The sequence below is a fragment of the Strix uralensis genome, chromosome 5 (assembly GCF_047716275.1).
Source record: "Strix uralensis isolate ZFMK-TIS-50842 chromosome 5, bStrUra1, whole genome shotgun sequence".
Lineage (NCBI taxonomy): Eukaryota > Metazoa > Chordata > Aves > Strigiformes > Strigidae > Strix > Strix uralensis.
Window position 1 is genome coordinate 83,387,706 of NC_133976.1, and position 26,493 is coordinate 83,414,198.

The following is a 26,493-nucleotide window of genomic DNA, read 5'->3' on the forward strand; positions in this document are numbered from 1 at the left end:
ATGCGGGCGGAGGAGCCGCTGGCGCTGGCGGCCCCGCGGGCGGGCGAGGCGGAGGTGGAGGCGCCGGGCGAGGAGCGGAGCGGCGGGAGCTGCTGCAGCAGCGAGCGGCTGGTGATCAACATCTCGGGGCTGCGGTTCGAGACGCAGCTGCGGACCCTCTCCATCTTCCCCGACACGCTGCTGGGGGACCCCAGCCGCCGGGTGCGGTACTTCGACCCGCTCCGCAACGAGTACTTCTTCGACCGCAACCGGCCCAGCTTCGACGCCATCCTCTACTACTACCAGTCCGGGGGGCGGCTCCGCCGGCCGGTCCATGTGCCCCTCGACATCTTCCTGGAGGAGATCCGCTTCTACCAGCTGGGCCAGGAGGCCATCGAGACCTTCCGGGAGGACGAGGGCTTCATTCAAGAGGAGGAGAAGCCCCTGCCCCAGCACCACTTCCAGCGCCAGGTCTGGCTGCTCTTTGAGTATCCCGAGAGCTCCGGGCCGGCCCGGGCCATCGCCATCGTCTCCGTGCTGGTCATCCTCATCTCCATCGTCATCTTCTGCCTGGAGACCCTGCCCGAGTTTCGCCAGGAGCCCAAGGGCGCCCAGCCCGGCTTTGGGGAGGCGGCACTGCCCGGTGACGAGGCGCTGCTGCTGCCGCCGCCGCCGCCACCGAGCGGGACTCCACCGCCCCTGCGCCCCGCTGCCGGCGCCGGCCCCTTCTTCACTGACCCCTTCTTCCTCATCGAGACCCTGTGCATCATCTGGTTCTCCTTTGAGCTCCTCGTCCGCTTTTTCGCCTGCCCCAGCAAGCCCGAGTTCTCCCGCAACATCATGAACATCATTGACATCGTGGCCATCATCCCCTACTTCATCACCCTGGGCACCGAGCTGGCCCAGCAGCAGCAGCAGAAGCAGCAGCCCGGCAGCAGCAGCAACAACGGGGGCCAGCAGCAAGCCATGTCCCTGGCCATCCTCAGAGTCATCCGCCTGGTCAGGGTGTTCAGGATCTTCAAGCTCTCCAGGCACTCCAAGGGGCTGCAGATCTTGGGGAAGACTCTCCAGGCCAGCATGAGGGAGCTGGGCCTCCTCATCTTCTTCCTCTTCATCGGGGTGATCCTCTTCTCCAGTGCTGTCTACTTTGCAGAGACTGATGACCCCGACTCCCTGTTCACCAGCATCCCTGATGCTTTTTGGTGGGCGGTGGTGTCCATGACCACCGTGGGCTATGGGGACATGTATCCCATGACAATTGGTGGCAAGATTGTGGGCTCCTTGTGTGCCATCGCGGGTGTGCTCACCATCGCTCTGCCCGTCCCTGTCATCGTGTCCAACTTCAACTACTTCTACCACCGAGAGACTGACCATGAAGAGCAGTGCCAGTACACCCACGTCACCTGTGGCCAGCAGCAGTCACCCTTCTCCGAGCCCAAGAAGGGGGACAGTAATCAGTCTCTCAGCAAATCTGAATTCCTGGAAGCAGAAGACCTGGAGTCCATGAAATATTCCAACTTCATTCCTCCCAACAACCAGGGTTATAAAGAGAAGAAAATGCTGACAGAGGTGTGATCAGATTTGTTATCCTGGGTCCAGACACGGATCTGCAAGCTGCTGCACAGCCGTCTTCCTACTAGCAGCTGGATCTATTCAGCATTTAAATGCCAGACTGTGAATTGTGATACCGTAAACAGAATGATTGTGATAATGGGCTCTTCTGTCCTGATTTGCTGTTTCTCATTACCGTGTGCAGCCAGAAATGTTCTTGCTTTATTCCGTGGAGCGCTAGCTGTCATCCCCCACTCCCTCGTGAATTTCTTTCTCTTTTTGAAGACTGCTTTAATCCAATATTTGCGCTGAAACCTTGCCTTTCTACTCCACTAGCAGAGAAGCCCTTGCCACTACTTCAGCTGAAGGATTCAGCAGGGAGTAAACAGTTAAAGGGGCTACAAACATCTGGCTTAAGCTGTGCCCTCAGTTCCTGTGCCAGCGCAGTGCCCTTGGCTGTGGGATCAGTCACGCCTGCCATGCCATTGCCTTTGAATAATGGAAACGCTGTAGCCAGCATCACAGTGAGTTCTGCAGCTGTAGGGGAAAGTCAGCAAGCAGATGCTTGCCTTCTTTGCAACCCTTGGCATGCTAAAGATCCTCTTGGTTCGTGTTTCAGGAAAAGGTGCATAGATCTTAAAGCTCTTCGCTACTTGTGACCATATACCATTTATCAAAAACAGGCTTATAGAAATCAACAGGCTTGGTGGAGATTCTCTGTGTTTTGAGCTTATTTCAGCCTTATTTATGCCAGTGCCCTGATGTCAATTGGCTTTTATAGTACCAACTTAATCATCATAGTGCTAAGTGCCTTCTGATGCAAGGCACATTTGAGTAAATTCATTTGTTATCTCCGCAGTTTATCTCCACACAAAGCGTTTAATGAGATGTACTTTATGCTTCAGATACCCAGCTCTGTATTCAGGCATGTGAGAGCAATTGACTCCACTGCGTTTTTATTGAAGCGTTTGTATAGCTGAGGGAAGTTTGCATGCTGGTATTTTGTTGACATTGCTGAAAAACCCTGACCACAGGCGGCTGCACTTGTGCTGTCTGAAGATTGCACTGATTTAGCAGGTCACAGGCGTAAATTGCCCCGGGGTAAGTGTGTCAACATTGGAGATTTAGACTGGCACGGATACAAACTTCCCTAAGCCATCTGCACAAACCCAACAGCATACCCCAGACCCTTCAAATGAGGGGAGAAACAGCTAGCCTTGAAGAGATGCTTTTGCCAAGGGACCAGAGGTTTGCATCTTAAGACGCACATTTTGCTTCCCAGATCATTTCATTTTATTAATCAGCTCTGCCTTACATCTAACTTTAAAATGTTTCAAATGCTGCCAGTGGGTGAGAAGGAGAAGTGGATGCTTTTGGATTCTACTGGCAAATTTTCCTGCAAGGAAAAGTCTTTCTTGTTTTAAATCTAAGTGTATATTCTGCATTCACGTGCGTGCATGTGTATGGAAGCAAAGGCAGTCATTAATGCCTTGCATCATACTGTATGATATGCATATTAGAATGTACTACATATTGCATGTGACACATGTAATACATAAACCAGGCATAATATCAAGATGCAAAATATATAGAATACATTTTATGTATATGTATATATTATGCTTTTCAACAATAAGGCTAAGAACTCTAAAGGCATATACTTTAATATAGTCAGAACTGGCTGTAGAACTGGTTGTGAGATGGGATCTGTTTGCATCTTCGTTACCCTGCTTGCTTTTCATTGTCCTGAGATCTGGCTCCGTGCCTTGAGTGCTTTTATTGTGGCCTCTCCTCATCTGGGCCCTGGTCATATGGTAGAAGTTGTTTGTGTAAATCCTAACTGCTTCATTTCTCCAGAGTCCCGTTGTCTTCTCAAAGGTTTTTAATGTGCAGGGATCTCCCTCGGGGTCAGCGCACAACCATTATATTAAAACCTCTGTTCTCTCTCTCGCTGAAATCGGTAGCAAAACGCCACTTGTCTCGGTTACTGCGGGTCAGTCTGAGAGACACAAGTGTGATGTGGTGTGGGCTCTATAGGTGAGAGGAGTTTGCCTGGAGACATAGGCACCTAATTCCTCTTTGGTTCATCGGGACTGAGGCAAACGTGTGTGAAGGGCTGGGCCTTGGGAGCCGTTCTACATCCCCAGAAGCATGTAACGAGCCGGTGGGTAAGTAATCCTGGTGAATAAATGGGATGGAGGAAGGATCAGCACAGTGGCATCTCTGTTGATTTTGTGTAAAAAAGTTGTCTTGGTCATTGAGTTAATTCAGTAAAAAGATGTTGTTGTTCTTGGTTGTGTTTCAGGGTCCCTATAATGAAATCTTTTCTGTGAGGGCAAAAGAGTGACTCTTCTTCAAATTTTGTGTTGCTCTAGCAGATGTACTAGAAACTAGCAAGAGAACCTGTTATTTAAGAGGAATGTTTCAAAGCTGCTGCTGTCTCCTAGCAGAATGCCCATGTTTGGGGTTATTTTATGCCTGACTGTATCAGCTGATAAAAGTTTCCCCAAAGTAAGATATAAAAAAACTCAGGTTAAGCACAAGTTCAGGAGGAGGCATGAGGCACACTGAGCCTACGTCAGAAAATTCCCGTGCTTGTTTCTTCCCTTGGGCCTGACCCCATTGCCCCTGCCAGGCAGGAGCCTCCCCTGCTCAGAACAGGTTGTTCTCCCAACCAGCATGACAGACGGCTGGGCATGGAGACTCCAGCAAAAGGAAGAAAAGATGTGAGACAAATTACTGGTAGCATAATCCCAGCGAGTCTTGTAAAGATGCTCTTGTAAAGAGATTTCCTGCTCTCAGGTGAAGTTCAGCAGTGAGTTTCTAGCTGGAGTGTTGTCTGCACACAGACACGTGCACGCATACATACACAAAACACTGGTGTGAAGGAACTTTGTTGCAAACAGACAGCTTTGTGCAGTTTTTGCAAGCCACATTTTTCAGTTCCGAACAGAAAGTGCAAATGAAAATGTGTAAAACAGGAGTGGTGTTTGCTCCCTGGGTTTTCTGTGTTCGAGCTAAGAGAAATATAAAAAGCTAACAAAAGCTTGGAAGCTGTAACATAGGGACTTAGATTTAGGCATGTAAATTCCTCTCTGAGCATCTCCTGAGAAGCAAGGCAGTGAAGCCCCAGAGTCAACAATAATACTTGGTATTATAGAACTTCTGGAATTCGACGTTTTTATTAAGGAGCCTTTGGAATTTTTTCAAGTGACTGAAGTGACGTAGTGGCACCCGTGCCATTGACTTTACAGAGGACTCACGTCGCCAAATCACAGAGATGCTTTGAAAAATCTTACCTCAGGTTCTTGGCTCTTAGCACTCACTCCTGGATGTTCAAAATACAAATCTGTCTGTCTGTCTAGCTATTTCCTTATGAAGGCAGAGCGCATCCTCAAGAAGCAAAGTAGGCACCTCCAGGGACTTGTTTCCATAACAACCTCCCAGACTGTTTCTCTCTGCCCTGTGACATTGGCTACAAGCAAAAGCACTTGCTGAATATTTTCAGTTCTCGGATATTAATATCTAATCTTTACAGTTGTTTTCTTTGCTTACTGAAGATGTTCTCATCACCTTATATCATGTACAACTGTCCGGTCCAACTCCAGACAGACAGTAATCTCAATCTGAAAGCAGAGAGTGCAAAGCAGGAGGTGGGAAGGGATTTTATCTGTATATCCTTGCACACAGGAAGGTGGGGAGTGTGTGAAGGACAATCTGAGTGCTCAGTCAAGGAGCTGAGGGACAACTGGCCTGTGAATGAGAGTCATCTAGGTGCCCAGTGACAAGGAATACAAGCTAAAGCATCACATTAAAAAAAACAGAACCTTCTCTTTCAACAATTTCACTAGGAAATAGTTTTGCTGCGGAAGAGACTATTGCTCCTTCCTGAACCCTTGGCTGTCCTGTGACAATCACTTCCCCAGACAGTTTTCCCACAGTATGTTTTGCACCAAAGCAGGACAGGGCATAAATCATCTTGTTGGAGTTGGGGAAGAAAGGAAAGGAAGAATTTTACTGAGGACACCTTTTTTTATCCACAACTCATCAACGACAGAAAAGACTGTAAGTGTGAAAGGCACAAAGACCTGTTCCGCGATATTTCAAAGTCTACCTTACTGGTGGATTCTTGCATTTACCTCCAAGATGAAATTCCTGTTCTGCTCCTGTTTGGAAAATGTTGCAATCTGGGATTTCTAAGCAATTTTCTGTTCCGGCCCTGTTCCTTTTGATCCAGCTTTCGTGGATAAAAATTCACTGCTACAGCAGCTGTGGGGGTGAAGGTGACTGGACTTGGTGTTCTCTCCTAGGCCCTCTTGTTCAGCATACAGAGATCCCTATGGAGATAAAGAAGAATGAGTATAAAGGAAATTCAGGGCAGCAAGAGACAGGGTAAGGACTGAAGTGTCTTCCATACCGTGACGGAAAGAACAGCATCAACCCTAAAAGCAAAGGAACAAAGAGTTCAGTGTCTGCTGCTGTAGCAGAAGTAGGTAAGGTTTCTTTTTCTTCTGTGAAATTAATGACTAAGAGTTTCTTGCAATTAATGAGGAAGGATTTCCTAATTAAGATTTGCAGCCTAAAGGGAGAATCTGGTTCTAGGTGAAGAAAGAAAGATAATTATAAACTACAAAAATATAGTATGAGCCAGATCCTCACCATCTGCTGATTCAAGTTGGCAAAACTCCATTTAGTACAACTACCTTGGTTTATACTGGGCTCCAGCTTCAGTCTTCTGCATCAAGTCAAAACATATGCACTATTTGTTAAAATGCTTATTTTTGTTTGTTCTTTTCTTGAGGTCCTGTTTACATCAGGGAATGATCTGCAGATTACAGCAGGAGTTAACCACAGCTTTCCCAAAAGCTCTCATCTGATTTAAGTCCAGGTAAGTCTACCAAACTCAGCAAATTTAAGCTTCTCTTTAAGTTTATATTGACAAAAATGAGAGCAGCATCATTTTGTTTCTTTGTTTTTCTCAACGGTGGAAATGTGCAGAAAAAATTCATAGAAAAGTTTAAGACTAAACAAGATTCTGCCCTCAGCTGCAGCCTTGTAAGCACAAGATAGTTCTATTTACATTGCTGTAATAGAAAGCGCAGTCTGAGCTCTTCATCTTTGCTCTTTGGAGCTCACACTCTAGACAAATCCTGTTCTGAAGACATTTGTAGCCATATTATCAGCAAGCTCACAGTCGAATCCCTGACTTACAGCCATTTGCTTTACACATAAAGTTAAGGAGGGGAGCAAGTGCTTGCAGGATGAAAAGACTTAATCTTCTGATAAAATGAACCAGTGAATGCTGAGTGTCCTTAGCTGCCACCAAAGACAGCTGGTGATGAAATTGCCCACCAATTACGCGAAGGAGCTCTTCTTGTGCGGGGTCAGGTCCTAAGTAAGGCAAGACCCCAGTCAGGGAGATAAACCCAGAATAATGTTTTTGGGGGAAAGCAGACTGGGACTGCAGTAACCTTGATTTTCAGAGTATCTTATGTTGTTAGCACATGTCAATTCTATATGCCTTGCCTAACTGACTGGGTTTTCACTTGCTCCAGGGAAGTCTGTCTGGGGCTTGTTGGCTGGCACAAGAGCTTGGATTTTATAGCATAATTTTACACTTTGGGAAACACATAACTGTGATCAGTGTGGGTTTTATGTTCCTAAAGCATAAACATTCATTGGTAAACACTCACCGCAGGAAATATCCATGTTGTCTGTATTGCAGATTAAGAGGGGCTGAAGCAATAGATTGAACTTTCCTGTGTACAACTTTTTCTTAGTGAAAGAAAGGAAAAGATTTACAGGAGAGAAAGTGCTCATTAATTTCCATGGTCACCCTAAAATACTGAAGCCACGTTGTCTATTCATTAGAGACAAGACTCATGGGAAACCTCTTGTCTTCATAAAAAATATCACTAAAGTTCAGTAAGTCCTTCTTTAGCTTCACTTTCACTGAATGGATATAAAGATTCAGTGGTGTAAAGGTTTGGAAGCCCTTAGTCAAAAAGTGCTATAAGTCATAAATGTACCATTTTAATCACCAAATTTATTTTTAAATTTCAAAGTTAGTAATTTATTGTAGCCAGTGGTTGTTTAAAGAAAACTGGGGTCGCAATTCTGCTCTCTACCTGAGGTTAGATAAATGTATCCTTAAGGCTATGAATGGTGGGACTAATAATTTAAGTAACTGTGAGAGATGAATCAGGCTCAAAGAAGAGGGCTGTAAGTGCAGGTGTGTTGAATAGATCTCTTTAGGTGTTGTAGATACACATTGGTTCCATTCACCTAAAAGGTTGTACGCAATTTTACACCAACAGAAGATTTGGCTTTTAGAATTCATATTGGTTTATTCTCTTACATTCTCTGGAGAGAAATGAAATGGTATTTTACAAGAAAACTGGAACATTACTGTCTCCTCTTGCTGCTCGTTGATGCATCTGTTGTTTTCAATTAGCTTGATGGCATCCATTTTCAGGAAGCAGATGCTGCCCTCTTTTACACTGGTGCAATTCTGGGATAACTCCACTGACGTCAGTGAAGTGACTCCAAATTTATCCCCGATGAAAGCAGAATTGGACCACTGTCTTTTTGTTTGCTTGTCTGCCACAGCCCTCTCAGGAAGGTGCACCATTAACATACCATAAGGGGAAGGCGAGCGCCTGTCTGCTGTGCTATGCTCAGCTCTTCTGTGTCCTTGCCATCACACCCACGTGCCTGGCTGGAGCAGAAGTCAGGCTGATGTGGGGCACGTGTAGTCACCAGATGGCCCATGTTGAATGGAGCAGTTGCTGGTCCTAGATTCCTGACCACTTTCCCGTTCCAATTTCCAGCAGCTTCCTCTTGCTTGGATATGTTTTACAAGGAGACAGAGATTTTTAAGCTAAAGAAATGTAATTGCAAGTCTTAAGCAATATAACAACAGAAGGGTAGCAGAGGTAGACATGGAGACAAACTCTACCCCTCCTACTGTTTTTTGCTGTTATGGCTATGTGAAAATCGTTGCTATACAGGTTGGCTATACATCTGCTGGCTTCAGAGTCTCCATTTTCAGGGAATACTAAAACACTAAATTGGGCTACTTTCCTGCTCTAACTCTGCTGATCTCAGTCATGCCTTCCCTGAAATTGGACAGAAAGCCATTAGTGTGTTGTGTGGAAAAATACCACTCGAGATGGGGCAGATGACAGTGAATAGAAGAAACAGAGTCAGTAAAGAACAGAGTAAATCAGAAGTGTGAGACAGGAGGGAGGTTCTTAAAGGAGTTACTCAAGGATTAGTCCTGGGATTGTTTAAAATATTAGCAGTAGAGCTGAGACTATGAAATTTAGCAATGAAGCAACCTAAGTGTCATCAAGACTGTGGATTAAGATACAGAACTAGATGACTGAATAATTGACTTAAAGAAATGGAAAGATATGCACAGAAGTTATAGGTGTGACAGGGATTTTGGTGGCAAGCTTATCAGTTGGGGAAGACAAACAAAAAGAAAGATTGGGGGTCCTAAGATCAGCCAGAGTGCCAGTGTCACTGAGCCAACAGAGTAATGCAGCCATGAAAATTGCAGGTGCAAGTCTTTGAAAGTCTCAGAAGGAGCACGTTCAGTACCACCTGGGAAATGTTAATTCTGTAAGGGCTCATCTGGAATGCTGTGTGCATTTGTGGTACCTAAATTTGGTCAGGAAGGATGCACGGAAGAACAGCAAGAATGATCAGGTGAATGGAAACTGCTTTGCCGGAGGAAGCTGGAAGAGCCTGACTTTTCTAGGCCAGCAAAAGATTGACAAGATCTATAGTTACAAAAATACTGGGGGCAGAGTAGCCAAAAGAGGTAGGAGCTATTTAAGTTAAAAGGCAATGTTGGTGTTTGAAGAATAGAGCATAAACTAGCTGTGAATAAATTTACCCTGGAAAGAAGAAGGTGATTTCTAATATAACAGACAAAGAAGGATAAATAAAAGCTCATTCCAGGTTGAATAGGAAAAATGAAGGCAAAAACAAACTCTTTTTTTTTTTTTTCAGATGGACTTTATTAAATTTATGAAAGGGGTAATGTGGAATTAGTTACATGTAATGGAAATAGCCTGAGTTCAGTGACTTTGTCTACTAGAATCCTCTCCTACACCTGGGATGTATTTGAGATGCTGGACAGATGAGAAATTCCCTCATTTCTTTTGTCGTCCAGCTCATTTGCCATACTGCACCCATTTAGCTACAAAACAATTGGTGATTTTGTTATTTAATACTTGGGGTGTGTGGGTAGGAGGGAGAACTAGGGGAGGAACTGTGACTCTTGGGAGATGTTTTTTCTCTATGGGACTGGGGGAAGAGAAAGAAGTCCTAGGAGTGGGGTAGGATGGGGCAGGGGGTGTCAGATCACTCTAGGAGCTAGTCTGGAAACAGAGGGGAGGTTCATGCCCTTTAAAAAATCACCAATCTCTGTTCACTGCTCTTCCCCTCAACCTGGAACCTCTGCTGACCTTGTCTGGTCTTTTCTCCCTCTCCTGAGCTCTCCAGCTCTATGCTGACCTTCCTCCTTCCTGCGGTCTCTGGTAATTCCTTACTACCACGAGCTCCCCAGAATCATTGGAACAGCGCATTGTCCCTAATTTTGAAAAAAGTCTTGAGCCAGATCTGCTGCAGCTCAGCCAGGTTACCTGATTTGGATGCAGAAAGCAACAGCGATGAATGATCTTCAACAACTTTTGTTGAACGGAAGGTCAGAGCTGTTGATAACAATGGCCACTGCCCTGAAGAGGTTAGCAGAATAATTTCCTATTCCAGGCACTGTTCTGACAGAGACAGAATAAAGCTTCACGTTTCCTCTCTTAGCTCTTTCAGTTCATTTCATCCTATGGAAAAGTCACAGATTATCCCCTTAAGCTCAGCAGATAGAATAGACGGTGACCAAGGTGGGAACTTCAAGCATATATTCAGCTCCATGTCACAAAAGTGTCAAGAAGAATCCATCCTTATACTTTGTCCTTGACCCTTCTAGCTTGTTGCTGCTCTTTGTTCACTTCTGTGAGGAAAATCATCGTCTTGTGATTTCTATCTATATTTTGGCTAGCTAGTTCTGCTCTTTAACTTTGAAATAGCTCTGCTTTTTCTCTTCTAAGTAGAAAAAAAAGCACAAAGTAAAGAAAATTTTGTGAAAAAAACGTGCACATTATGAAAGCATGTGGATAAGGAGACCACTCGAGCTTTATCAATGATATTAGCAGGATGGTGCACACAAATTCGGTTGTCCGTAAGTTGTTTTAAGTGCTTGTCTCAAGTGCTTGGCATAATTCCTTGAGTTATGGCAGTAAGCCAAAACAGGAAGGAATTATAACAAATATAGAGTGAGCCAATGAGTTTCATTTGAACCATGAACACAGTGTCACGTCTGTTTCTGAGCTCAGTTCACTGTTGAAACCAACTTATGTTTATGTGCTTCTTAATTTACTGTTGTTATAGCATGTGCACTGCCGTGTGTACAGAGCATTGGTCTTGAGGTGTGTAACATATTAATGGTGAAGATCCTACTGCAGCAATCACCATACAAACACAGAGCAAAAAGCTGGTCAAAGGGCTTATATGGTTAAAGGCTAAAATTGAATATACCTCTTTGGAGCCTGAAGAACTTTCCAGTGGTGAGAGAGCATTATTACATTTTGATTTTATAGTAGGAACGGAATAAGGCACAGTTATCTGTGGAGAGTCGTGGGAAAGCATGAGTCTAAATGAGCAGAACCCATGACTCCTTCTTTAGCACTACAGAGCAAACCTTCATGTTCTTGGCCCTGGGCAACCATGTTTTTTAGCAAGGAGGTGTTGACTTTGACAGGGAGTACATTTAAAGAGCAGGAGCAAATCCTACAATTGTATAGATTCATGAGGATATGTAAGAAGCATGGGAGGTGTGTTTATTGTGACTCTTCAAGCCAGTCTGATTTATTTATGCATAAATAGTATTTACACATATTCTTTGTTTTGGCTTTGCATTGCAAAATAAACAGCTCAAGAGCACCCTATCCACTGTGTGAAACACTAACGTGCTCTTAAGTTGTGACCAAGTTCTGACCCTATTTACCTTTTCCATACTTCAGTTTTAAACCTTCTTTGGTCAAGACCTGCATTCTCATAATGGGTTTATATTTTTAAGGGTAGTGCTGTCATTAAACAGTAGGGAGGTCTATGCACAAGCTCCATGGTCAGTGATGGAGGAACAGATGTGCTTTGTGTTTGAATCCCACTTCATCATCAGTACGTAAAATAGAAAGGTACAGAGAAGATGTTTACCTATTGGTTCAGTTTGGTGTCAGATGGCCAAGCTTAGAATATCTACTTTATCACTGTAAATTTTCTTTAGGTAAGTGCCGCAACTATCTTGTATATTTCTCAAGCTCTGAATTATGCTCATACTTTAATGTATCAGAAATAGTGCTGTCAGGTACGTTCCTTTTAGTACTGGAGACTACGGGCTTTCATGCTTACGAAATAATACCCACAAAGCAATTGAGCTTTGTAGTCTGTCCTTGGAGATAGCACAGTGACTTTCAGAAACATTTTGGGGGGTATTCACTATTGCTTATCCATTAGTCTGTTATGTGAGGATATATTACAGTTTTCCACAGTGGATTGCAAAAATTTCTGTAGGACATATTTCCATCAAAAGATGCCTCTTCCTCAAAATCAGCAATATCTGTAGGAGGAGTTTCATTTCAGCTCATTGTGGTACTCTTTAGAAAATGCATGTTTGGAAAATTTTGTAATGTGCGTGATCATTTTCTTAATGTTCTGAACATTTTTGGGTTTTAATTTTTTTTAAGGAAATGTGTGTAAACAATGTAAAATACAGAATTTTGCATTTATGTCTTTTTTACTTTGATCTGTAATGAAAGATACAACATGAAGTTGTTTTGGTGGGTTTTTGGGGTTTTTTTTGAAGGGAGGGGATTGTCCTTGGTTTAGGAGAGTTTATTTTTAAGAAACTTTTTTCCAGGCAATGTAGTGGTAGCTGTTGGTTGTTCCTGATTACTACCAGTGTCGCTCCAGTGTCAGCACCAATACTTCTTCGAATTCAGTTAGGTGATATTCAGATGCTCCAAAAGAGTTTAAGTGACAGACCAAATGGTAGGGGTACTACAGCATGTATTAGAAGCGACAGAAGGGATGTTCCAGTGCTTTGGCTATTGCTGAGACCAGTTGTTCTTTCCTACAACTGGAATACCTGCACAGGTAAAAGTTATTTAGGGAGTCCAGACTGCTTTTACAATGCAGTCTGACTTGCTAGAACATATCAGTATGAATTCTGAGCTCCCCCTGTTTCCACTCAACAGGTAATCTTTTAGGATCTTTTTTTACTCATAGATTATATAATGGAAAAAAAAAAAAAAAGCAACATAAAAAAACCCGAAAAAATGATTACTGATAATTTTCTGGGTGTATTGGTAAGAATGGAAGTAGAAGGTGCTATCTGCAGTGTGCTGTAGCTCACCTCCTTACTTACTTTTTCTTGTTGGCTCTTTAAAAAACACTGTGCAGATTTGTGAACTGCCATTAACACTTAGCTAAGTGGATTTCAGACAAGATGAGTAGTGAGCTTTTCTTTGCACAGTAACCATTAATCAACATTTCCATAGAAGATGTCTGAATATATATTGATCAAGCCAGCTGCAGCTGCGATATAGCTGTGATGGGTTTTGGAGACTGATGCAGCTTTCTCCTCCATCTCCATCCCCCATCCCCCAATCATGTAACCTACATAGAAAAAAACCCACTTGCTGGTACTTCTGGCCCTGGCATTTCTGCTTATTAGTAAGATGCATCAAAAGGTTGTGTAACGTTTTTCATTAGTTAAGAGATGACTTAATAAGGAAGGTCTTGTAATTAAACAAAGGACTTGGAGTCAAGGGGACAGTCCCCAGTATTGCCACACGGCCTTCGGATGTCTCCCATATCTCAGTGCCTCCACAATAAAATGGGATAGTATTATGCCATTTAGTTGCTTCTTTTCCCTCAACCATTTAGACAGGGAGATCTTTCTGAGCATGCTTCATCTCTTACCTAATACCTATATATGTCAGGCACAGTTGCGGACCCCTACTCCCTAAGGACACTGTGCTGTAGTACTGTCAAAACAGTAGTAATGAACATATGGACAGTGAAGATCAAACAGACACAGAAAAACATTTGGCCCTGTGCATGAGACTCATGGAATATCCAAATGCTAACAAGTCCTGCTGTTACCTAGCTCTGTGTTGGCTCTGGGCCAATGCTTTGGCCATGCTGATCTGATTTCTGTTTTTCAGGCTCAGACACAAAATATTCAGTGCAACCCCCTTATTCGTGACTCCCTGTTCCCTTGCAGGCTGCCTTATAATTAAAGGCGTGCAAAATATTTCTATCTGACAAAGCCCAGAGCTGACTTACTGCAAGGTAAATTGAAAGCCCGTTGAATGCGCCATGGAGATAAGAGGCTGACATCAACTTTTCACAGCTAGTCCAAAAGAAGTAAATTTATGCAGGTTTTTCCTTTTTCACCCCTTGAATTGCTATCAGGGACCAAGGTATTAAAGCAGCAGAAGAAAATACGCAGTGGATTGGAGGAGTTCACCATGTCTCACAGATTTCTATTTGCTCTCCAAGCACGAAGGTGGTTTGGATGCTAGCAGCTCACTGGTACTGAGCAGTCAAATCTGCACTTTGAATCTGGCAAGATAATTCTTTATAGATTTTCACTGGCATTGTTAAGAACTAATCCTCCTAAATGCTTTTCTAGTTTTTGTTCCTTTATGGTCTTTCAGAGGAATATGACGATACATAGAATAGCAATTATGGCTCCTCATGGTTTATATTTAGTCATAGTTTGGTGATTCAGAAGCAAGCATAGGCGAAAAGGCCCAGATGAATCCTCTTGCAAATTCCTTCCTGTCCTATAGTGTATTTAGGTGCCTGAATCACTTAAATTTTTGGAGAGGGGCCATTGTCATGTCTTTGTGCCCACCATGACGCATCAAGAGTTTTCTTGATGGCCGAAATATTTTAACACCCCTACTGATGCAGAGAGTTGGTTTCAGGCAAGTGCAGCCAAATTCTCAGCTGGTATTCATACATCAGCACATTTTTCTCCTGATGCCAACTAGGCAGGGTGGTACAGGGTGTTTTAGAAGTCTTTAGTTTTTCAGTTGGTTGATTTTCCATATGGGTAGGAAATGAGACCTCTTATCTTGAAAATTCCGTATCTCGAAGCATAACTAAAGTTCATATTTGAATGATTTTGAGTTTTGACTGTCAGATTTGCCACAGAGCCATACCCATCTGTGGACAGACTGACTGATGCTTACGGGCACATTCTAGGTCTGGATCTTGTATGGATCTGATGTTTCATTTTTCCCGTGCCTCAATTTCCCCAACTGTAGAAGGGAAATAAAGTCTTTCTCTCCTTGGCATGCCATTGGGTATTTATCAGTGATAAGGATATATAGGAATAATCAATGTATTCATTGGTAAATTCATTTTTCTCCGGATAATGCAAATGGCCCTTTTTCCTACAGAAAATCACAAGCAGATAGTGTGAGGCAGGGCTGGAAAGTGGGACTAAGGTTTGCATCTGGGGCAGCTGGTTACTGTGGGACCTTTAGTCAGCTTCTCTGTAAGCCTGTTTCTGATTTCATATGGTTGTAACTTCCATAAAGGGCATCATTATTTTCACAGCTGGAAACAGGATAAATGGGATATTGACCTTCTTTACTTGCTTCAGTGACATTGCCTCTGTTAGTTTTTCCCTGTGCCCCTACATCCCTTTCCATGCTTTCCATCAGTAATCGTAAACCTGAATACTGGGTCTTCAGGCAACTATAGTGGGAGTGTAAATACTTAGCCAAGCACTCAGAAGATACTATAAATTTCACTCCCAGAAGTTAGGTACAAGATAGCATTTGAAAAAAATGCCTGTTAAAGCCTAAATGTAGCATGGCTATTGGAATTTTTTTCTAGTGATTTTAGTGAAACAAATTTGGACCAAGAACAAGCAGATTTGAAAATCCTGCCTCTTGCTCTAAGCTGGATTAGTACTTGACAGTGAAAGAGCTACAGGAGCAAAAGATCCTTTGAACCCAGATCATCCACTTCTTAGGGACAGGCCAGCTGTAAATGAACTTGCTGCTTGCATTTCCATTGCTGGTTTTGATCACGCTCCTTGTCTCTAGATGACTGTTGCTCTGGTGATCCCCTGAGTGTATGACCTGCACCACACCACCTCCATGTGTGGAGTCTACCAAAGCAATGCCTTCCCTCACAGTGCTTTCTTTTAACTCTATGACTTCATCAAAGCATGGCAACTTTCCTATAAATTAATGCAGTTGCTTTCAGTTTATTAATGTTTTACTGTGCCAGCCTGATGTGTCTCAACTGCGAATGCAAAATTAAATATTGCTGCATATGTGGGGCCACAGTTAAGCCTTGGGGAGGAACAAAGAGAGAGAGAAGGAGAGCTGAGCCAGAGGGGCCCTGAAGACCCTTGGGAGGAGGGGAGAGGTAAGGAGTGGAGATGACTTTTACCACTGCCACAACCGTGGCAGCAGTTTCCTTGTCCCCAAGCCCATTTCCACACTTCTCATCAGCAGCTGCAATCCTGGCTTTCCTGGGCTTGGGTATATGGTGTAGTTGGGATCTGTCAGTGCTAGGCTAACGGTTGGACTAGATGATCTTCAAGGTCCTTTCCAACCTAGACAATTCTGTGATTCTGTATAAGCAGAGCAGACAGCAGGACCATGGTTGTTTTGCTGTCCCCAGTAGCCTGTTGTCCTTAGCAACTGTTGTCTTTGCCTCTGCTGTAGACCCAGCTCTAATATTTTATTGTGATTTTGTGTTATGGCTCCCTGGATATATCCATACTGCAAAAAAGCATTTAAAACAGCAATGAAGATAAAACAGATAAGGCTTTAACAAGGGTAGCAACTGAAGTCAAAGCTGGCAGGAAAGGTTAGACTGAAGTTGAGTAAAACTCACGTTACTTCATCTTCTCAGATACTTTAAGCTGAAATAATTGACCTTGGTGATCCTTTTCAAAAAATTTAACAAGAACAAGTATATCTTGTTGAATTTTAAAGTCGTTGACTCTGCAGTTTTCCCAGATTATTTTTCTTGAAGGGATGCTTTGTGAGTCTAGGGAAAAATCTAAACCCTGGGTCCTGTGGTTTGGCTCCATCTTTGACCCATAAATGGGAGAGGATTGCAAAACTGTGTGGATGCTGTATCAATTCAGCTGGAGCATATGGGCCAAGTGTGCCCATACATGTGCCCGTAAAGGCTTGAGCCCCCTCCAGTCCATGCTGGGTAGCTATAGGCTACAGAAAATCCAAACTTTTGCAGTGATCTTAAGTAGAATGCAAATGATGTGGGAATTAGCAAGATTGTTAACTGAGTTTGGTTTTGTACAGTGCTTTGAACACAGAAAGCGTGTGTAAGCAATAGCTGTTATTAGTTCCAGGCTTACCAAATAGAATTTCTCAGCAGCAAAAAGAAGCAGTTGTTCTGGAGGTTGCTGTGTAGCTACTAGGCTAACCCTTTTGGGGGTTAAGCTTACTGTTGTTTATTCAAGCAAAATGCCCACAGAAAGCAGATGGTGATCTTTCTGAGCAAAGACACAGAGGATCAGCTGGTGTGCCGGCATGGGAGAATCTGCAGAAATATGCCGAATTCTGGAAAGCCTGAAAATTCAAAGGGAAAAACCTGTGATGTGAAAAAGTCTGCCTTATTCTGACTGTTGCTGTCAGGAAACGCCACCAAAAGCCAGTGACGAGTTTGTGGGGTGGCACAGTGCCATCCTGTGGGCCATGGAGGTATTTGACAAGGGAACACTTGGATGTGCGACCTGCACTGCGAAGGGGTGTTGGCAGCTTGTGGCAGAGGTGAGTTCGGCCACGAAGGCTCCATCTGCATGAGGAGAGTTGCCTGCCCCGGTATTTAAAGTATTTAAGAGGTTTTCTTTGCTGTTGGAGAGCTACCTAGGTAGCCACTGCTGGGACGTGTCATGAACCCTCCACAACATCCACAAAGCTCTACACCCCGTCTGCGTAGAAGCAGGACTTACAGGGCAGAAACCTCCCCTGACAACAGAGATACAGCCTTTTTTATTAAGCTGAGCATGGACTGGCACATGCGAGAGAGGCCAGCTGCTTTTTGTGCAATGAGCAGGACCCACGCTGCTAAGGAGGGTCCCCTGGCCACCAGGCAACAGAGGAGGCTGGTTTAGGGGTGCAGCACGATGCTCTCCTTGCTGCTGAAGCTTCATGGGACATAGGATTAATGATGCAGAAGGGGAAGTATGGCTCCAGAGCACTCCTAGGAGCAGGGAATGAGACCTCCTGCTCTTTGCTCCTTCCTTCTTTCCTGGGTGAGACTCTTTCCACCAGCAACCTGGTGGTTCTGCCTTGTTTTCTCATTCTACCAGTGGATCATGAAATAACACTTTGCAAACACCACGTAAACACGCAACTCTGGGAGCACCCAGTGGCTAAATTGCTAATGCCTGGGGCTCTCTTTGGAAGCAGCTGCAGTAGAGGAGAGCACAGAAATGAGGTGTCTGGTATCCTGGATGGATACCCTCACCCCTGAGTTGTTTTATCACACCTTCTGGTGTGATGGGAGAGAAAGCAGCGGTGGTCAGCACACTAGGTGTGGAGCATGGCCTGTCGGCATGCTCAGATCTGGACCTTTTCCTTAAGGCTTTAAGCAATACATGTAGTGAGGTATGGGCTGGTACTATGTGCTGGGGAGGCCTGAAGCTTAAGACAGCCTCTGTGGCACTGTCATTTGCCATAGGCATGTGGAGAAATTCAGTGTTTTCTATGGTTTGTGTGTCTGCAGAGTCTGGTGGCAACTGAGGACAAGCACTTAGCCTTGATACATTGGATTTAGGCACGTAAGGGAATGGATGTGGGACTTGGCCACGTGACCCATTTTCTGGAGCAAGTCATTATAGTCTTTGCACAATGTCATAAAGGACGTTAAATCCAACAATGTCCTTTTAACTGTTAATGATGAAATTAAACAGAACATTAGCTTGGAAGTTGAGATTCCTCAAGGGAGTTCCAGATGGCTCCTAGGGAGAGAAGTGAGAGCTGCATATGGCCAGCACTGTGTGGGGTTAAACTGGGGTTTTAATTTGAGGAAGGATGATGGAGTATTGGGGATTTCCCTGAATATTTTGATTCACTTAGTCAAACTAAAACTACTGATCTCATGTGAGGCAGTGATGATGCATCTTTCCAGTTGAACTGTGACATCAACTGATTTTATATGTCCACTGCATCCATTTTCCTTTGCTGTAGCAAAACACTGGAAGGAATTCATAGCTTTATCCTCTTATTAGAAGCTGAGTTGTTCGCTTCATGATTTTGCTGCTCTTTTTTGCTTCTGTTTTAAGATGGGTGCTATAAATACATTGGATCTGGTTTGTTTAATCACCTCTCACTTTTCCTTGCACGGTATAATAGCCTGACTGCCACGTGTGTCTCTTTTATCATAATGGAAGCAAGTAAAAATTGCTTCAATGGAGTTACATCCACTTGAAGTAACTTTCCCTACATTTTTGCTATCCCCAGTTTTTTCAGCTATGACAGAGACACTCAAAGCTTTATTCTCAGTTAACTTGCTAGTAGCTGTTTCTGTGTGTAGATCTCCCTCTTACTTGCACATAGAGTTTGAATGGGATTGCATCTATCATCACTGAGAAGGGTTCAAGGATCTTGCATGGTAGCAGGAGGCAGCAGATTTTTTTTAAAGAAGATTATTGCATCTTTCCAAATCACAGATATAGGAGGTGTCTGAAATGGAGTTGAAAAATTGCACATGTGAGTTTACATCCCATTCCAGAGCATGGTCCTTTTTTCCCTGTCACTACTTTGAGAAAGCCTCACTGAGAAGTTAGGACCTATTTACTGTGAATTTAGGTATCAGTATCAGACTGTCAAAATTAAGGGCAATAAGGGATAGGGAAATGGGTCCCCCAAATTAATCCTTTGCATCCCTCTACACATGTATAAGGACCACCTTTTAAAAAATGGCAGCAATATACTAGTTTTTGTTCTGGATGCTTGCACAAGACCTGCATTCTGCTTTTTGAAATTCAGTTCCTTTAGAGTGTCAAGCTGAGCATCCAACATCACTGGCCACTTTGGAAATTCTTGGTTTAGTTTTGTACTTTATGTTAAAGTAGTATTTAAAAGTAAGTAAGCAATAACTGAGTAAAGAGTAAATCATAGGCTGGCAAGGAGCACTTTAGTATTTCATTTATCTTATGCTTCAACAGTCGCCTTACTTCATGTCAGTTTCTTTTACATACTTTATTACTTTTACATTTATAGAATTATAGGCATAGAAAAATCCTCTTTAGTCCGTCTTCTAACCCAGTCAAAATCTTTCCTATCGCATTCTCTGTGTGAGTGATAGTAACCATTATTTTAATGGTGCTTTCAAACACTATTATAAACTTGGATCTGGCCCCTGGTTTCATGTCAGTCCTTCACTGCTGTATTTTACTAACTAATCCCTTGCTTATTTGAAAGATTAAAAATTACAGTTTGGCCATACTGTTTGGGTTTTTCACAATATTTTCAATGTTGAATGACTCTGTGGTAATCAGTTATATTTGCTGAGCTGTCTTCAGATATCTGCTTAATGCTCTAGTGTTTGATCCCTGCAGTTACTTTGTTTACAGAACATTTGATGAAAGGTGATCCAGAAAAATTTAGATTTGTGCTTTGGGATTTGCAAATACTTCAAGAAAATTTTTAATGCTAAACTCAAAAAGCTGTTTCTGTCATGTCTCTCTTTATTTACTGTGATAATTTCTATGGCTATTGATTTTAAATTTTGCATAATCCTTACTTTGGACAGGCAGATAACATTACATACCTTAACCATGCAATACTTCCAGTGCAAGAAGGATCTTGTTTGCTGCTAAGGAGCTTTACTAAACGAATTTACAAACCATAAAGGAACAGTGATTTTCTCCCTGTAGATCAGGAAACAAGCCGTAAGGAAGTATATTTTATAATTTCTAAGCATTTGTTGGATTATTAATGTACATGGTGGATAAAAGGAGATCCTAGATATCAAATATTGAATATGTAGACTCTCATCCTCTACTCTTTCCAGTGGAACATCTCTACTGACTTTGGGGAAGAGCCACATCAGATACATCAGTATAAAACTAAGAGTAGAATCAGACCAACAAACCCGACTGTGATTGCTCACTCTGCAGGAAAATCCAATGATTTGTCATAGTTTCAATGAACGCAGCTGTTGCAGACATCTGTCTCTGCCTGTGAATTGTTTGATGGTGTCTCTGACTTATCAAACTCCAAGCAATTACTTGTATCCAGCTATTCTTGCTCTGAATTTTTGGAAAACTATGAGCTAGCCTTTGTATCTCTACTGGCTTGTTGTTCACTCTCTGTAATCCCTCAATTGAAAACTTCCCTCTCCAACATATAAATCTGCAGAAGAAAGCTTATATGAAAGAAAATTCAGTGAGGAAATCTTGCTTTGAAGATCAGCACAGATTTAGCCTGCAAATCAGAGATTTTTCACAGTTTTGGTGATCTCAGAGCAAGCAGGCTGTACATTTGGTTGGTAGAGCTGGATTTTTCTTAGAAAACTTTTTGAAGAGCGAATACATTCTACAAATTCTTACTTGTAATATTTTATACATCTCTATCTCTATAGTCATTGCTTAAATATGTACCTTCTGTGTGAGTGTGAATGTGTTTATATATTTTTATATTTCCATAAGCATGCATGCTTATGTATTTCATGTACCACTGCCATCTTCTCCTTTCTGAATCTAGACAGAGTTCTTGATAAATCTGGTTCACTTTGTAGGCTCTTCCAGTCTCTGATGTTTTTCCTACTTCTTTCTTTCTCCTCCTGTGGCCTTTGGCAATATTGCAACCAACCTTCTGGCCCAGGGCTTTCTCACTGGTACGCTCTTTTTATAGCCTGTTCTTGCTCTTCTTTTTCTGGCTACTTGAGTCATTGTCAAGCAGTAGCAGAAGTTGCAGGAGCACGAGGACTAGAAAGTGTATGGTCGTCATGGTGGAATAAGCTGCTTTCACACTCCTGTACTGAGTGGGAAATGGAATTGTCTTTGTAGAAAATACTGTAAAAATATAAACAGTGTAAATTCCTTGCATTTAAGCAGGCACGTGCTTAATTTCTTTAAGCTCATGACTAGTCCTGTCAACTACTCACACAATTAAATTAAGTCTGGACCTCAGAGTTTTGTTTAGGACTCAGGAGTCCTAAAATTATTAATTTAATATCACATCCTAACCATGTATCTGTGGTGGGTTGATCCTGACTGGACACCAGGTGCCCACCAAAGCCACTTTACCACACTCCTCCTCAGCTGGAAAGGGAAGAGAAAATATAACAGAAGGCTCATGGGTCAAGATAAGGGCAGGGAGATCATTCAGCAGTTACCGTCATGGGCAAAACAGACTTGACTTGGGGAAATTAGTTTAATTTATTACAAATCAGGTCAGAGTAGGATAATGAGAAATAAAAACAAATTTTAAACACCTTCCCCCACCCCTCCTTTCTTCCCAGGCTTAACTTCACTCCCAATTTTTTCAACCTCCTCTCCCTCCCTGAGCAGCGCAAGGGGACAGGGGATGGGGGTTGTGATCAGGTCATCACGCATTGTCTCTGCCACTCCTTCCTCCTCAGGGGCAGGACTCCTCACACTCTTTCCCTGCTCCAGCGTGGGGTCCCTCCCACAGGAGACAGTCCTCCACAAACTTCTCCAACGTGAGTCTTCTCATGGGCTGCAGTTCTTCATGAACTGCTCCAGCGTGGGTCCCCTGTGGGGTCACAAGTCCTGCCAGGAGCCTGCTCCAGCATGGGTTCCTCTCTCCACGGGGCCACAGATCCTGCCAGGAGCCTGCTTCAGTGTGGGCTTCCCACGTGGTCACAGCCTCCTTTGGGCATCCTCCTGCTCCAGCGTGGGGTCCCCCCCGGGCTGCAGGTGGAGATCTGCTTCCCCAAGGACCTCCATGGACCGCAGGGGCACAGCTGCCTCACCATGGTCTTCACCACAGGCTGCAGGGGAATCTCTGCTCTGGCACTGGAGCATCCCCTCCCCCTCCTTCACTGACCCTGGTGCCTGCAGAGTTATTTCTCTCAGATATTTTCACTCCTCTCTTCAGCTGTACAGGGGTTTTTCTCCCCCTTCTTAAATGTTATCCCAGAGGCTCTACCACCCTCGCTGATGGGCTCGGCCTTGGCCAGTGGTGGGTCTGACTTGGAGCTGGCTGGCATTGGCTTCATTGGACACGGGGGAAGCTTCCAGCAGCTTCTCACAGAAACCTCACAGCCCACCTGCTACCAAAATCTTGCCACGCAAAACCAATACAATATCATATAAGCCATAAGAACATATGGCACAACAATACAGTATCATATAAGCCAATACAGAACACATAAGGCATCCTGTGTAAAGAAAAATGCAGTAGGTAACTTCTAGGGGGATGTTAGACTAGCAGAATTGAGGTTTTGCACCGTTGACATACAGAGGGAAAAGAAACGTAAGTATTGTTTGAGTTGAGGACCTGTTACATGACTGTTCAGATTGTAACAGACTTTGATCAATTTAGGTAATGCCACATTTATTCCAGTCACTTCTGTATTCCCCTTCTGTCTCTTTTGTTGTGGAGGACTGCAGATATTTTTAATAACTTACAAATAGCCCTTTAGGTTTCATGTATCACCAGCACAGATAGACCCAGATGCAGCTAGAATGGACTGTATCAAAGTGTGACAATGTCTCTAAATGAAGAAAAGTCCTTTTAGACCCAACACATTTCCCATTCGTTGCTTCAATAAATAATTTAATATCTGATTTAAAAAAAAAAAAAAATTCCTGCTCTTTCTCTGATAGATTTTTCTGACCCTGGCATGGAGGAAGAGGCTTGTAAGCCAAATTGTTAATACAGATCTGTCTTAAAAGGCCTCAAAATTAGACACCAAGAAAGTGGCTATGGGAATTAACAAAGTCCCAGTTACAGTAAAGGTCAAACCTTGGGTCTCTGTCCTTGGACCAGCACAGCACTGCAGTGCGTCCTACCAAACTTTGCAACCTTTTAATATGCATATTTCATCTTGTGCAAGAAGAAATGTGCATGATTCCCAGTAGCTGTAAGGAAAAATTCCCTACAAATCAAATCATACTAGGCATCAAGGTAAGGAAAGAAACATAGCACTTTCCATGGTAGCCAGCTGCAGTTATAGTGACAAGGTATCTCAAATTCAGTCCCCTCAAACATTCTTGTTAAGAAATGAACCCTTAGGTTGACATGTCTTAACTGTGATTCATGCAAAACAACACATTTGTATTGGGCAATTTTTTAACACGTAACACTTTTTTTTCTTGCTAGGCTGGATTCTGGATGCTGCAAGGCTGTCATGTCAGGATGCTGCAAGAAGTTGCATCTTCTTACCGTAGAGTTGGTGAAGTTTCCCTGTGTGTGGGGAATACAACATTTATGGACAGAAAATTGATTTATTTTACTTTGTGGTTTTCTTGCTGCTGTTGTTTTTAAAGGGGTTAACACTCTTAGTTCCATGAAACTAGAACTAGATGTGAACAGGGGTTGGAGGGAGGGGGCAGGGAGAATCCCATATAAGAATCAAATGTGTCTCATTTGTGGGAAAACTAAATAAAGCGGGATTCAGTTGCCAGTGGCTAACTAGCAGCAATTTATGAGCTGCTCATCAAAAGCCCCAGACAAGCACTGAGTCCTGTGGGAAGCTGAAAATCGACACAGGGCACCTCCAAAAGACTCTGTTGTTGAAACTTATTTTAAACTTTTTTTCAAGTGGAGGATCCAGTCCTGGCAAATGCATAAGGTCAGCCCTTAGAAGAGCAAATAGTCTTCTCTAGAGAATCAAACAGGTGGCCAAGGTCTCTCCATTTGTCTGCCTGTCTTTTGGTCTTGGATTACCGTGCTATTCAAAACTGTGTTTTTATAACCCAGATAAATGGTAGACGGTTCACATAGCTCTACAAGTAGTAATCATCCTGTTCATGCGAAATATCTGATATCTAAGGGATGGGCCCAAACTAGAGGTATTTCTCATTTACCTATGAAGTGTCTTGCCTTAGCATATGTACAGTCAGTTCTTGTGAACATGTGAGTCCATTGCCTGCTCTAAGGAGGTAGTGACTTAGTTTCAGTGGCTGTAGAGTGTTTCACTGAAATAGCACTCTTTGTAGTCTTTCATGTGATTTAGAAGACACAATAGCCAGACAGTTCTGAAAATGTAATATAATTGTATGCAGCATTCCCAGAAAATGCTCTGAAGTCTTCTCCCATTGCACCATTGTGGTAAAAACATCTGTTGCTCTTCAAGCTCCACAAGCCCACGCTGTGCTGTGCCGTGCTGAAACTGGTAGAAAATCCAATTAGCGCTGAAAAGTGACGGGCAGAGAGGGATGCTCTGGCCTGGAATCCCCTCCCTTTGGTAGCAGCAAAGGTCAGTCATGCAGCCGAATGTCCATAACCAAAGGTGGGTCCACCTTGAGTGTGTTGCCAGCTCTCTGCATAAGAGAGCGGGGGGGTGGGTAGAGAGGATTGATTCTGGGAGGGGAGAGACTGAGAGGAGGAGTGGAGTGAAGGATACCCTGAGCATGATGACAGGGATTTTCAGAAGGTACTCTGATGGATGCTGGGCATCCAGCTTCCCTAGCAATAAAAAACCCTTTGTCAATAACACCCTCTACGTTTTCATGAGCGACTGTTAGCCTGTTTGGCGGTCCTCACAGTCAATGTGTGAGGGAAAAGGGGTAGAAGGCAGCTCACTCTGATTTGGCAACTCCCAGCACCTAGCCTAGGACTGTAATACTTCTTCATGGCTGCTGGCATAGGGTCTGATCCTCTGATGAGCTGTGACTTCCTGTCTACCTGTGACTCAAACAGGTTTATAGGACTGGGCTTAAAGAAACTTTGAGGTACCAGCTCCAAAGGTGCTTTTGGAGTAGGTCTGCTCAGTAGTCCTGAGCATGGATGTGAGCCCACAGTTCTTAGGAGGCAACAGTCACTCCACATTCATATTGTTCGAGCACAAAAAAATAAAAACACCTACTCTGTCTTAGTTCAAGCCAGCTTGCAGTGTGGGACTTCTCTGAGTCACTGTGTGTTCTGATCCATGTGGCAAGGCCATGTGGCTGACCATGGGTAGTCAGAGCTGCCATGGACCCCTATTGCAAGGGCGGTTATCTTCAGAGTCAACCTAAGTGCAGGCTGCCATTAGAAAGGTGTGAATATGCTGCAGAAGTCTATGGGTACCCTTCAAATACATGACGTGCAGGTCAGAGACTTTAGACCATACTGTGTGCCAGCACAAACAGCAGGGATGTTAGTTACAGGATTGCTTTGCTTTGGCTGTGAAACCTTGCTCTGATGCGTTATTTCAAGGAAGACAGTTGGGATTTTCAGACCAGATCATCTGGTGAGATAAGTAATTCCAGCTCCCTTATTGGAGCTAGGCTGATTTATACAAGTCTGGTCCAACATTTCTGAGAAATTGTGGCTGGTAGGGGTTTTTTGTTAGTTGCACTGAAAACCTGAAGCCTTTCAAATAAAGTATATGAGCTAGACAGAACTTATAGATGTGCTTCAGGCTGTTTGCTGGATTCAGACTTTGAGAATATAAATTCTTTGCAGAGAATCCTACGCACGCAGCAGGAGAAGACATTATGGGCTTGAAAGTTGACCAAGGAGATGGGACTCAACTGAGCTTTGAACAGCAATCATTGTCCTTATTGGTGATGCCATAATAGTGCTTGACTCAAACCCAACATTGCACAGGCCAGAACTTGATGAAACCATGTAACTAGATATTTGTGATTGTTCCTATCAGTGTGATCCACTGTTAAATAGGCTAGACATATGAATAAAATCAATATTTTTTAAA

General features: G+C 43.3%; 1 protein-coding gene across 1 annotated transcript; it reads left to right on the top strand.

The window, feature by feature from the left end:
• KCNA6 (potassium voltage-gated channel subfamily A member 6) lies at window positions 1-26,493 on the top strand. The gene is made up of 3 exons (XM_074872037.1): window positions 1-6,023; window positions 6,332-6,418; window positions 23,955-26,493. Exon 1 carries the CDS (start codon window positions 1-3, stop codon window positions 1,552-1,554), a length of 1,554 nt encoding a protein of 517 aa, XP_074728138.1. The 3' UTR covers window positions 1,555-6,023; window positions 6,332-6,418; window positions 23,955-26,493.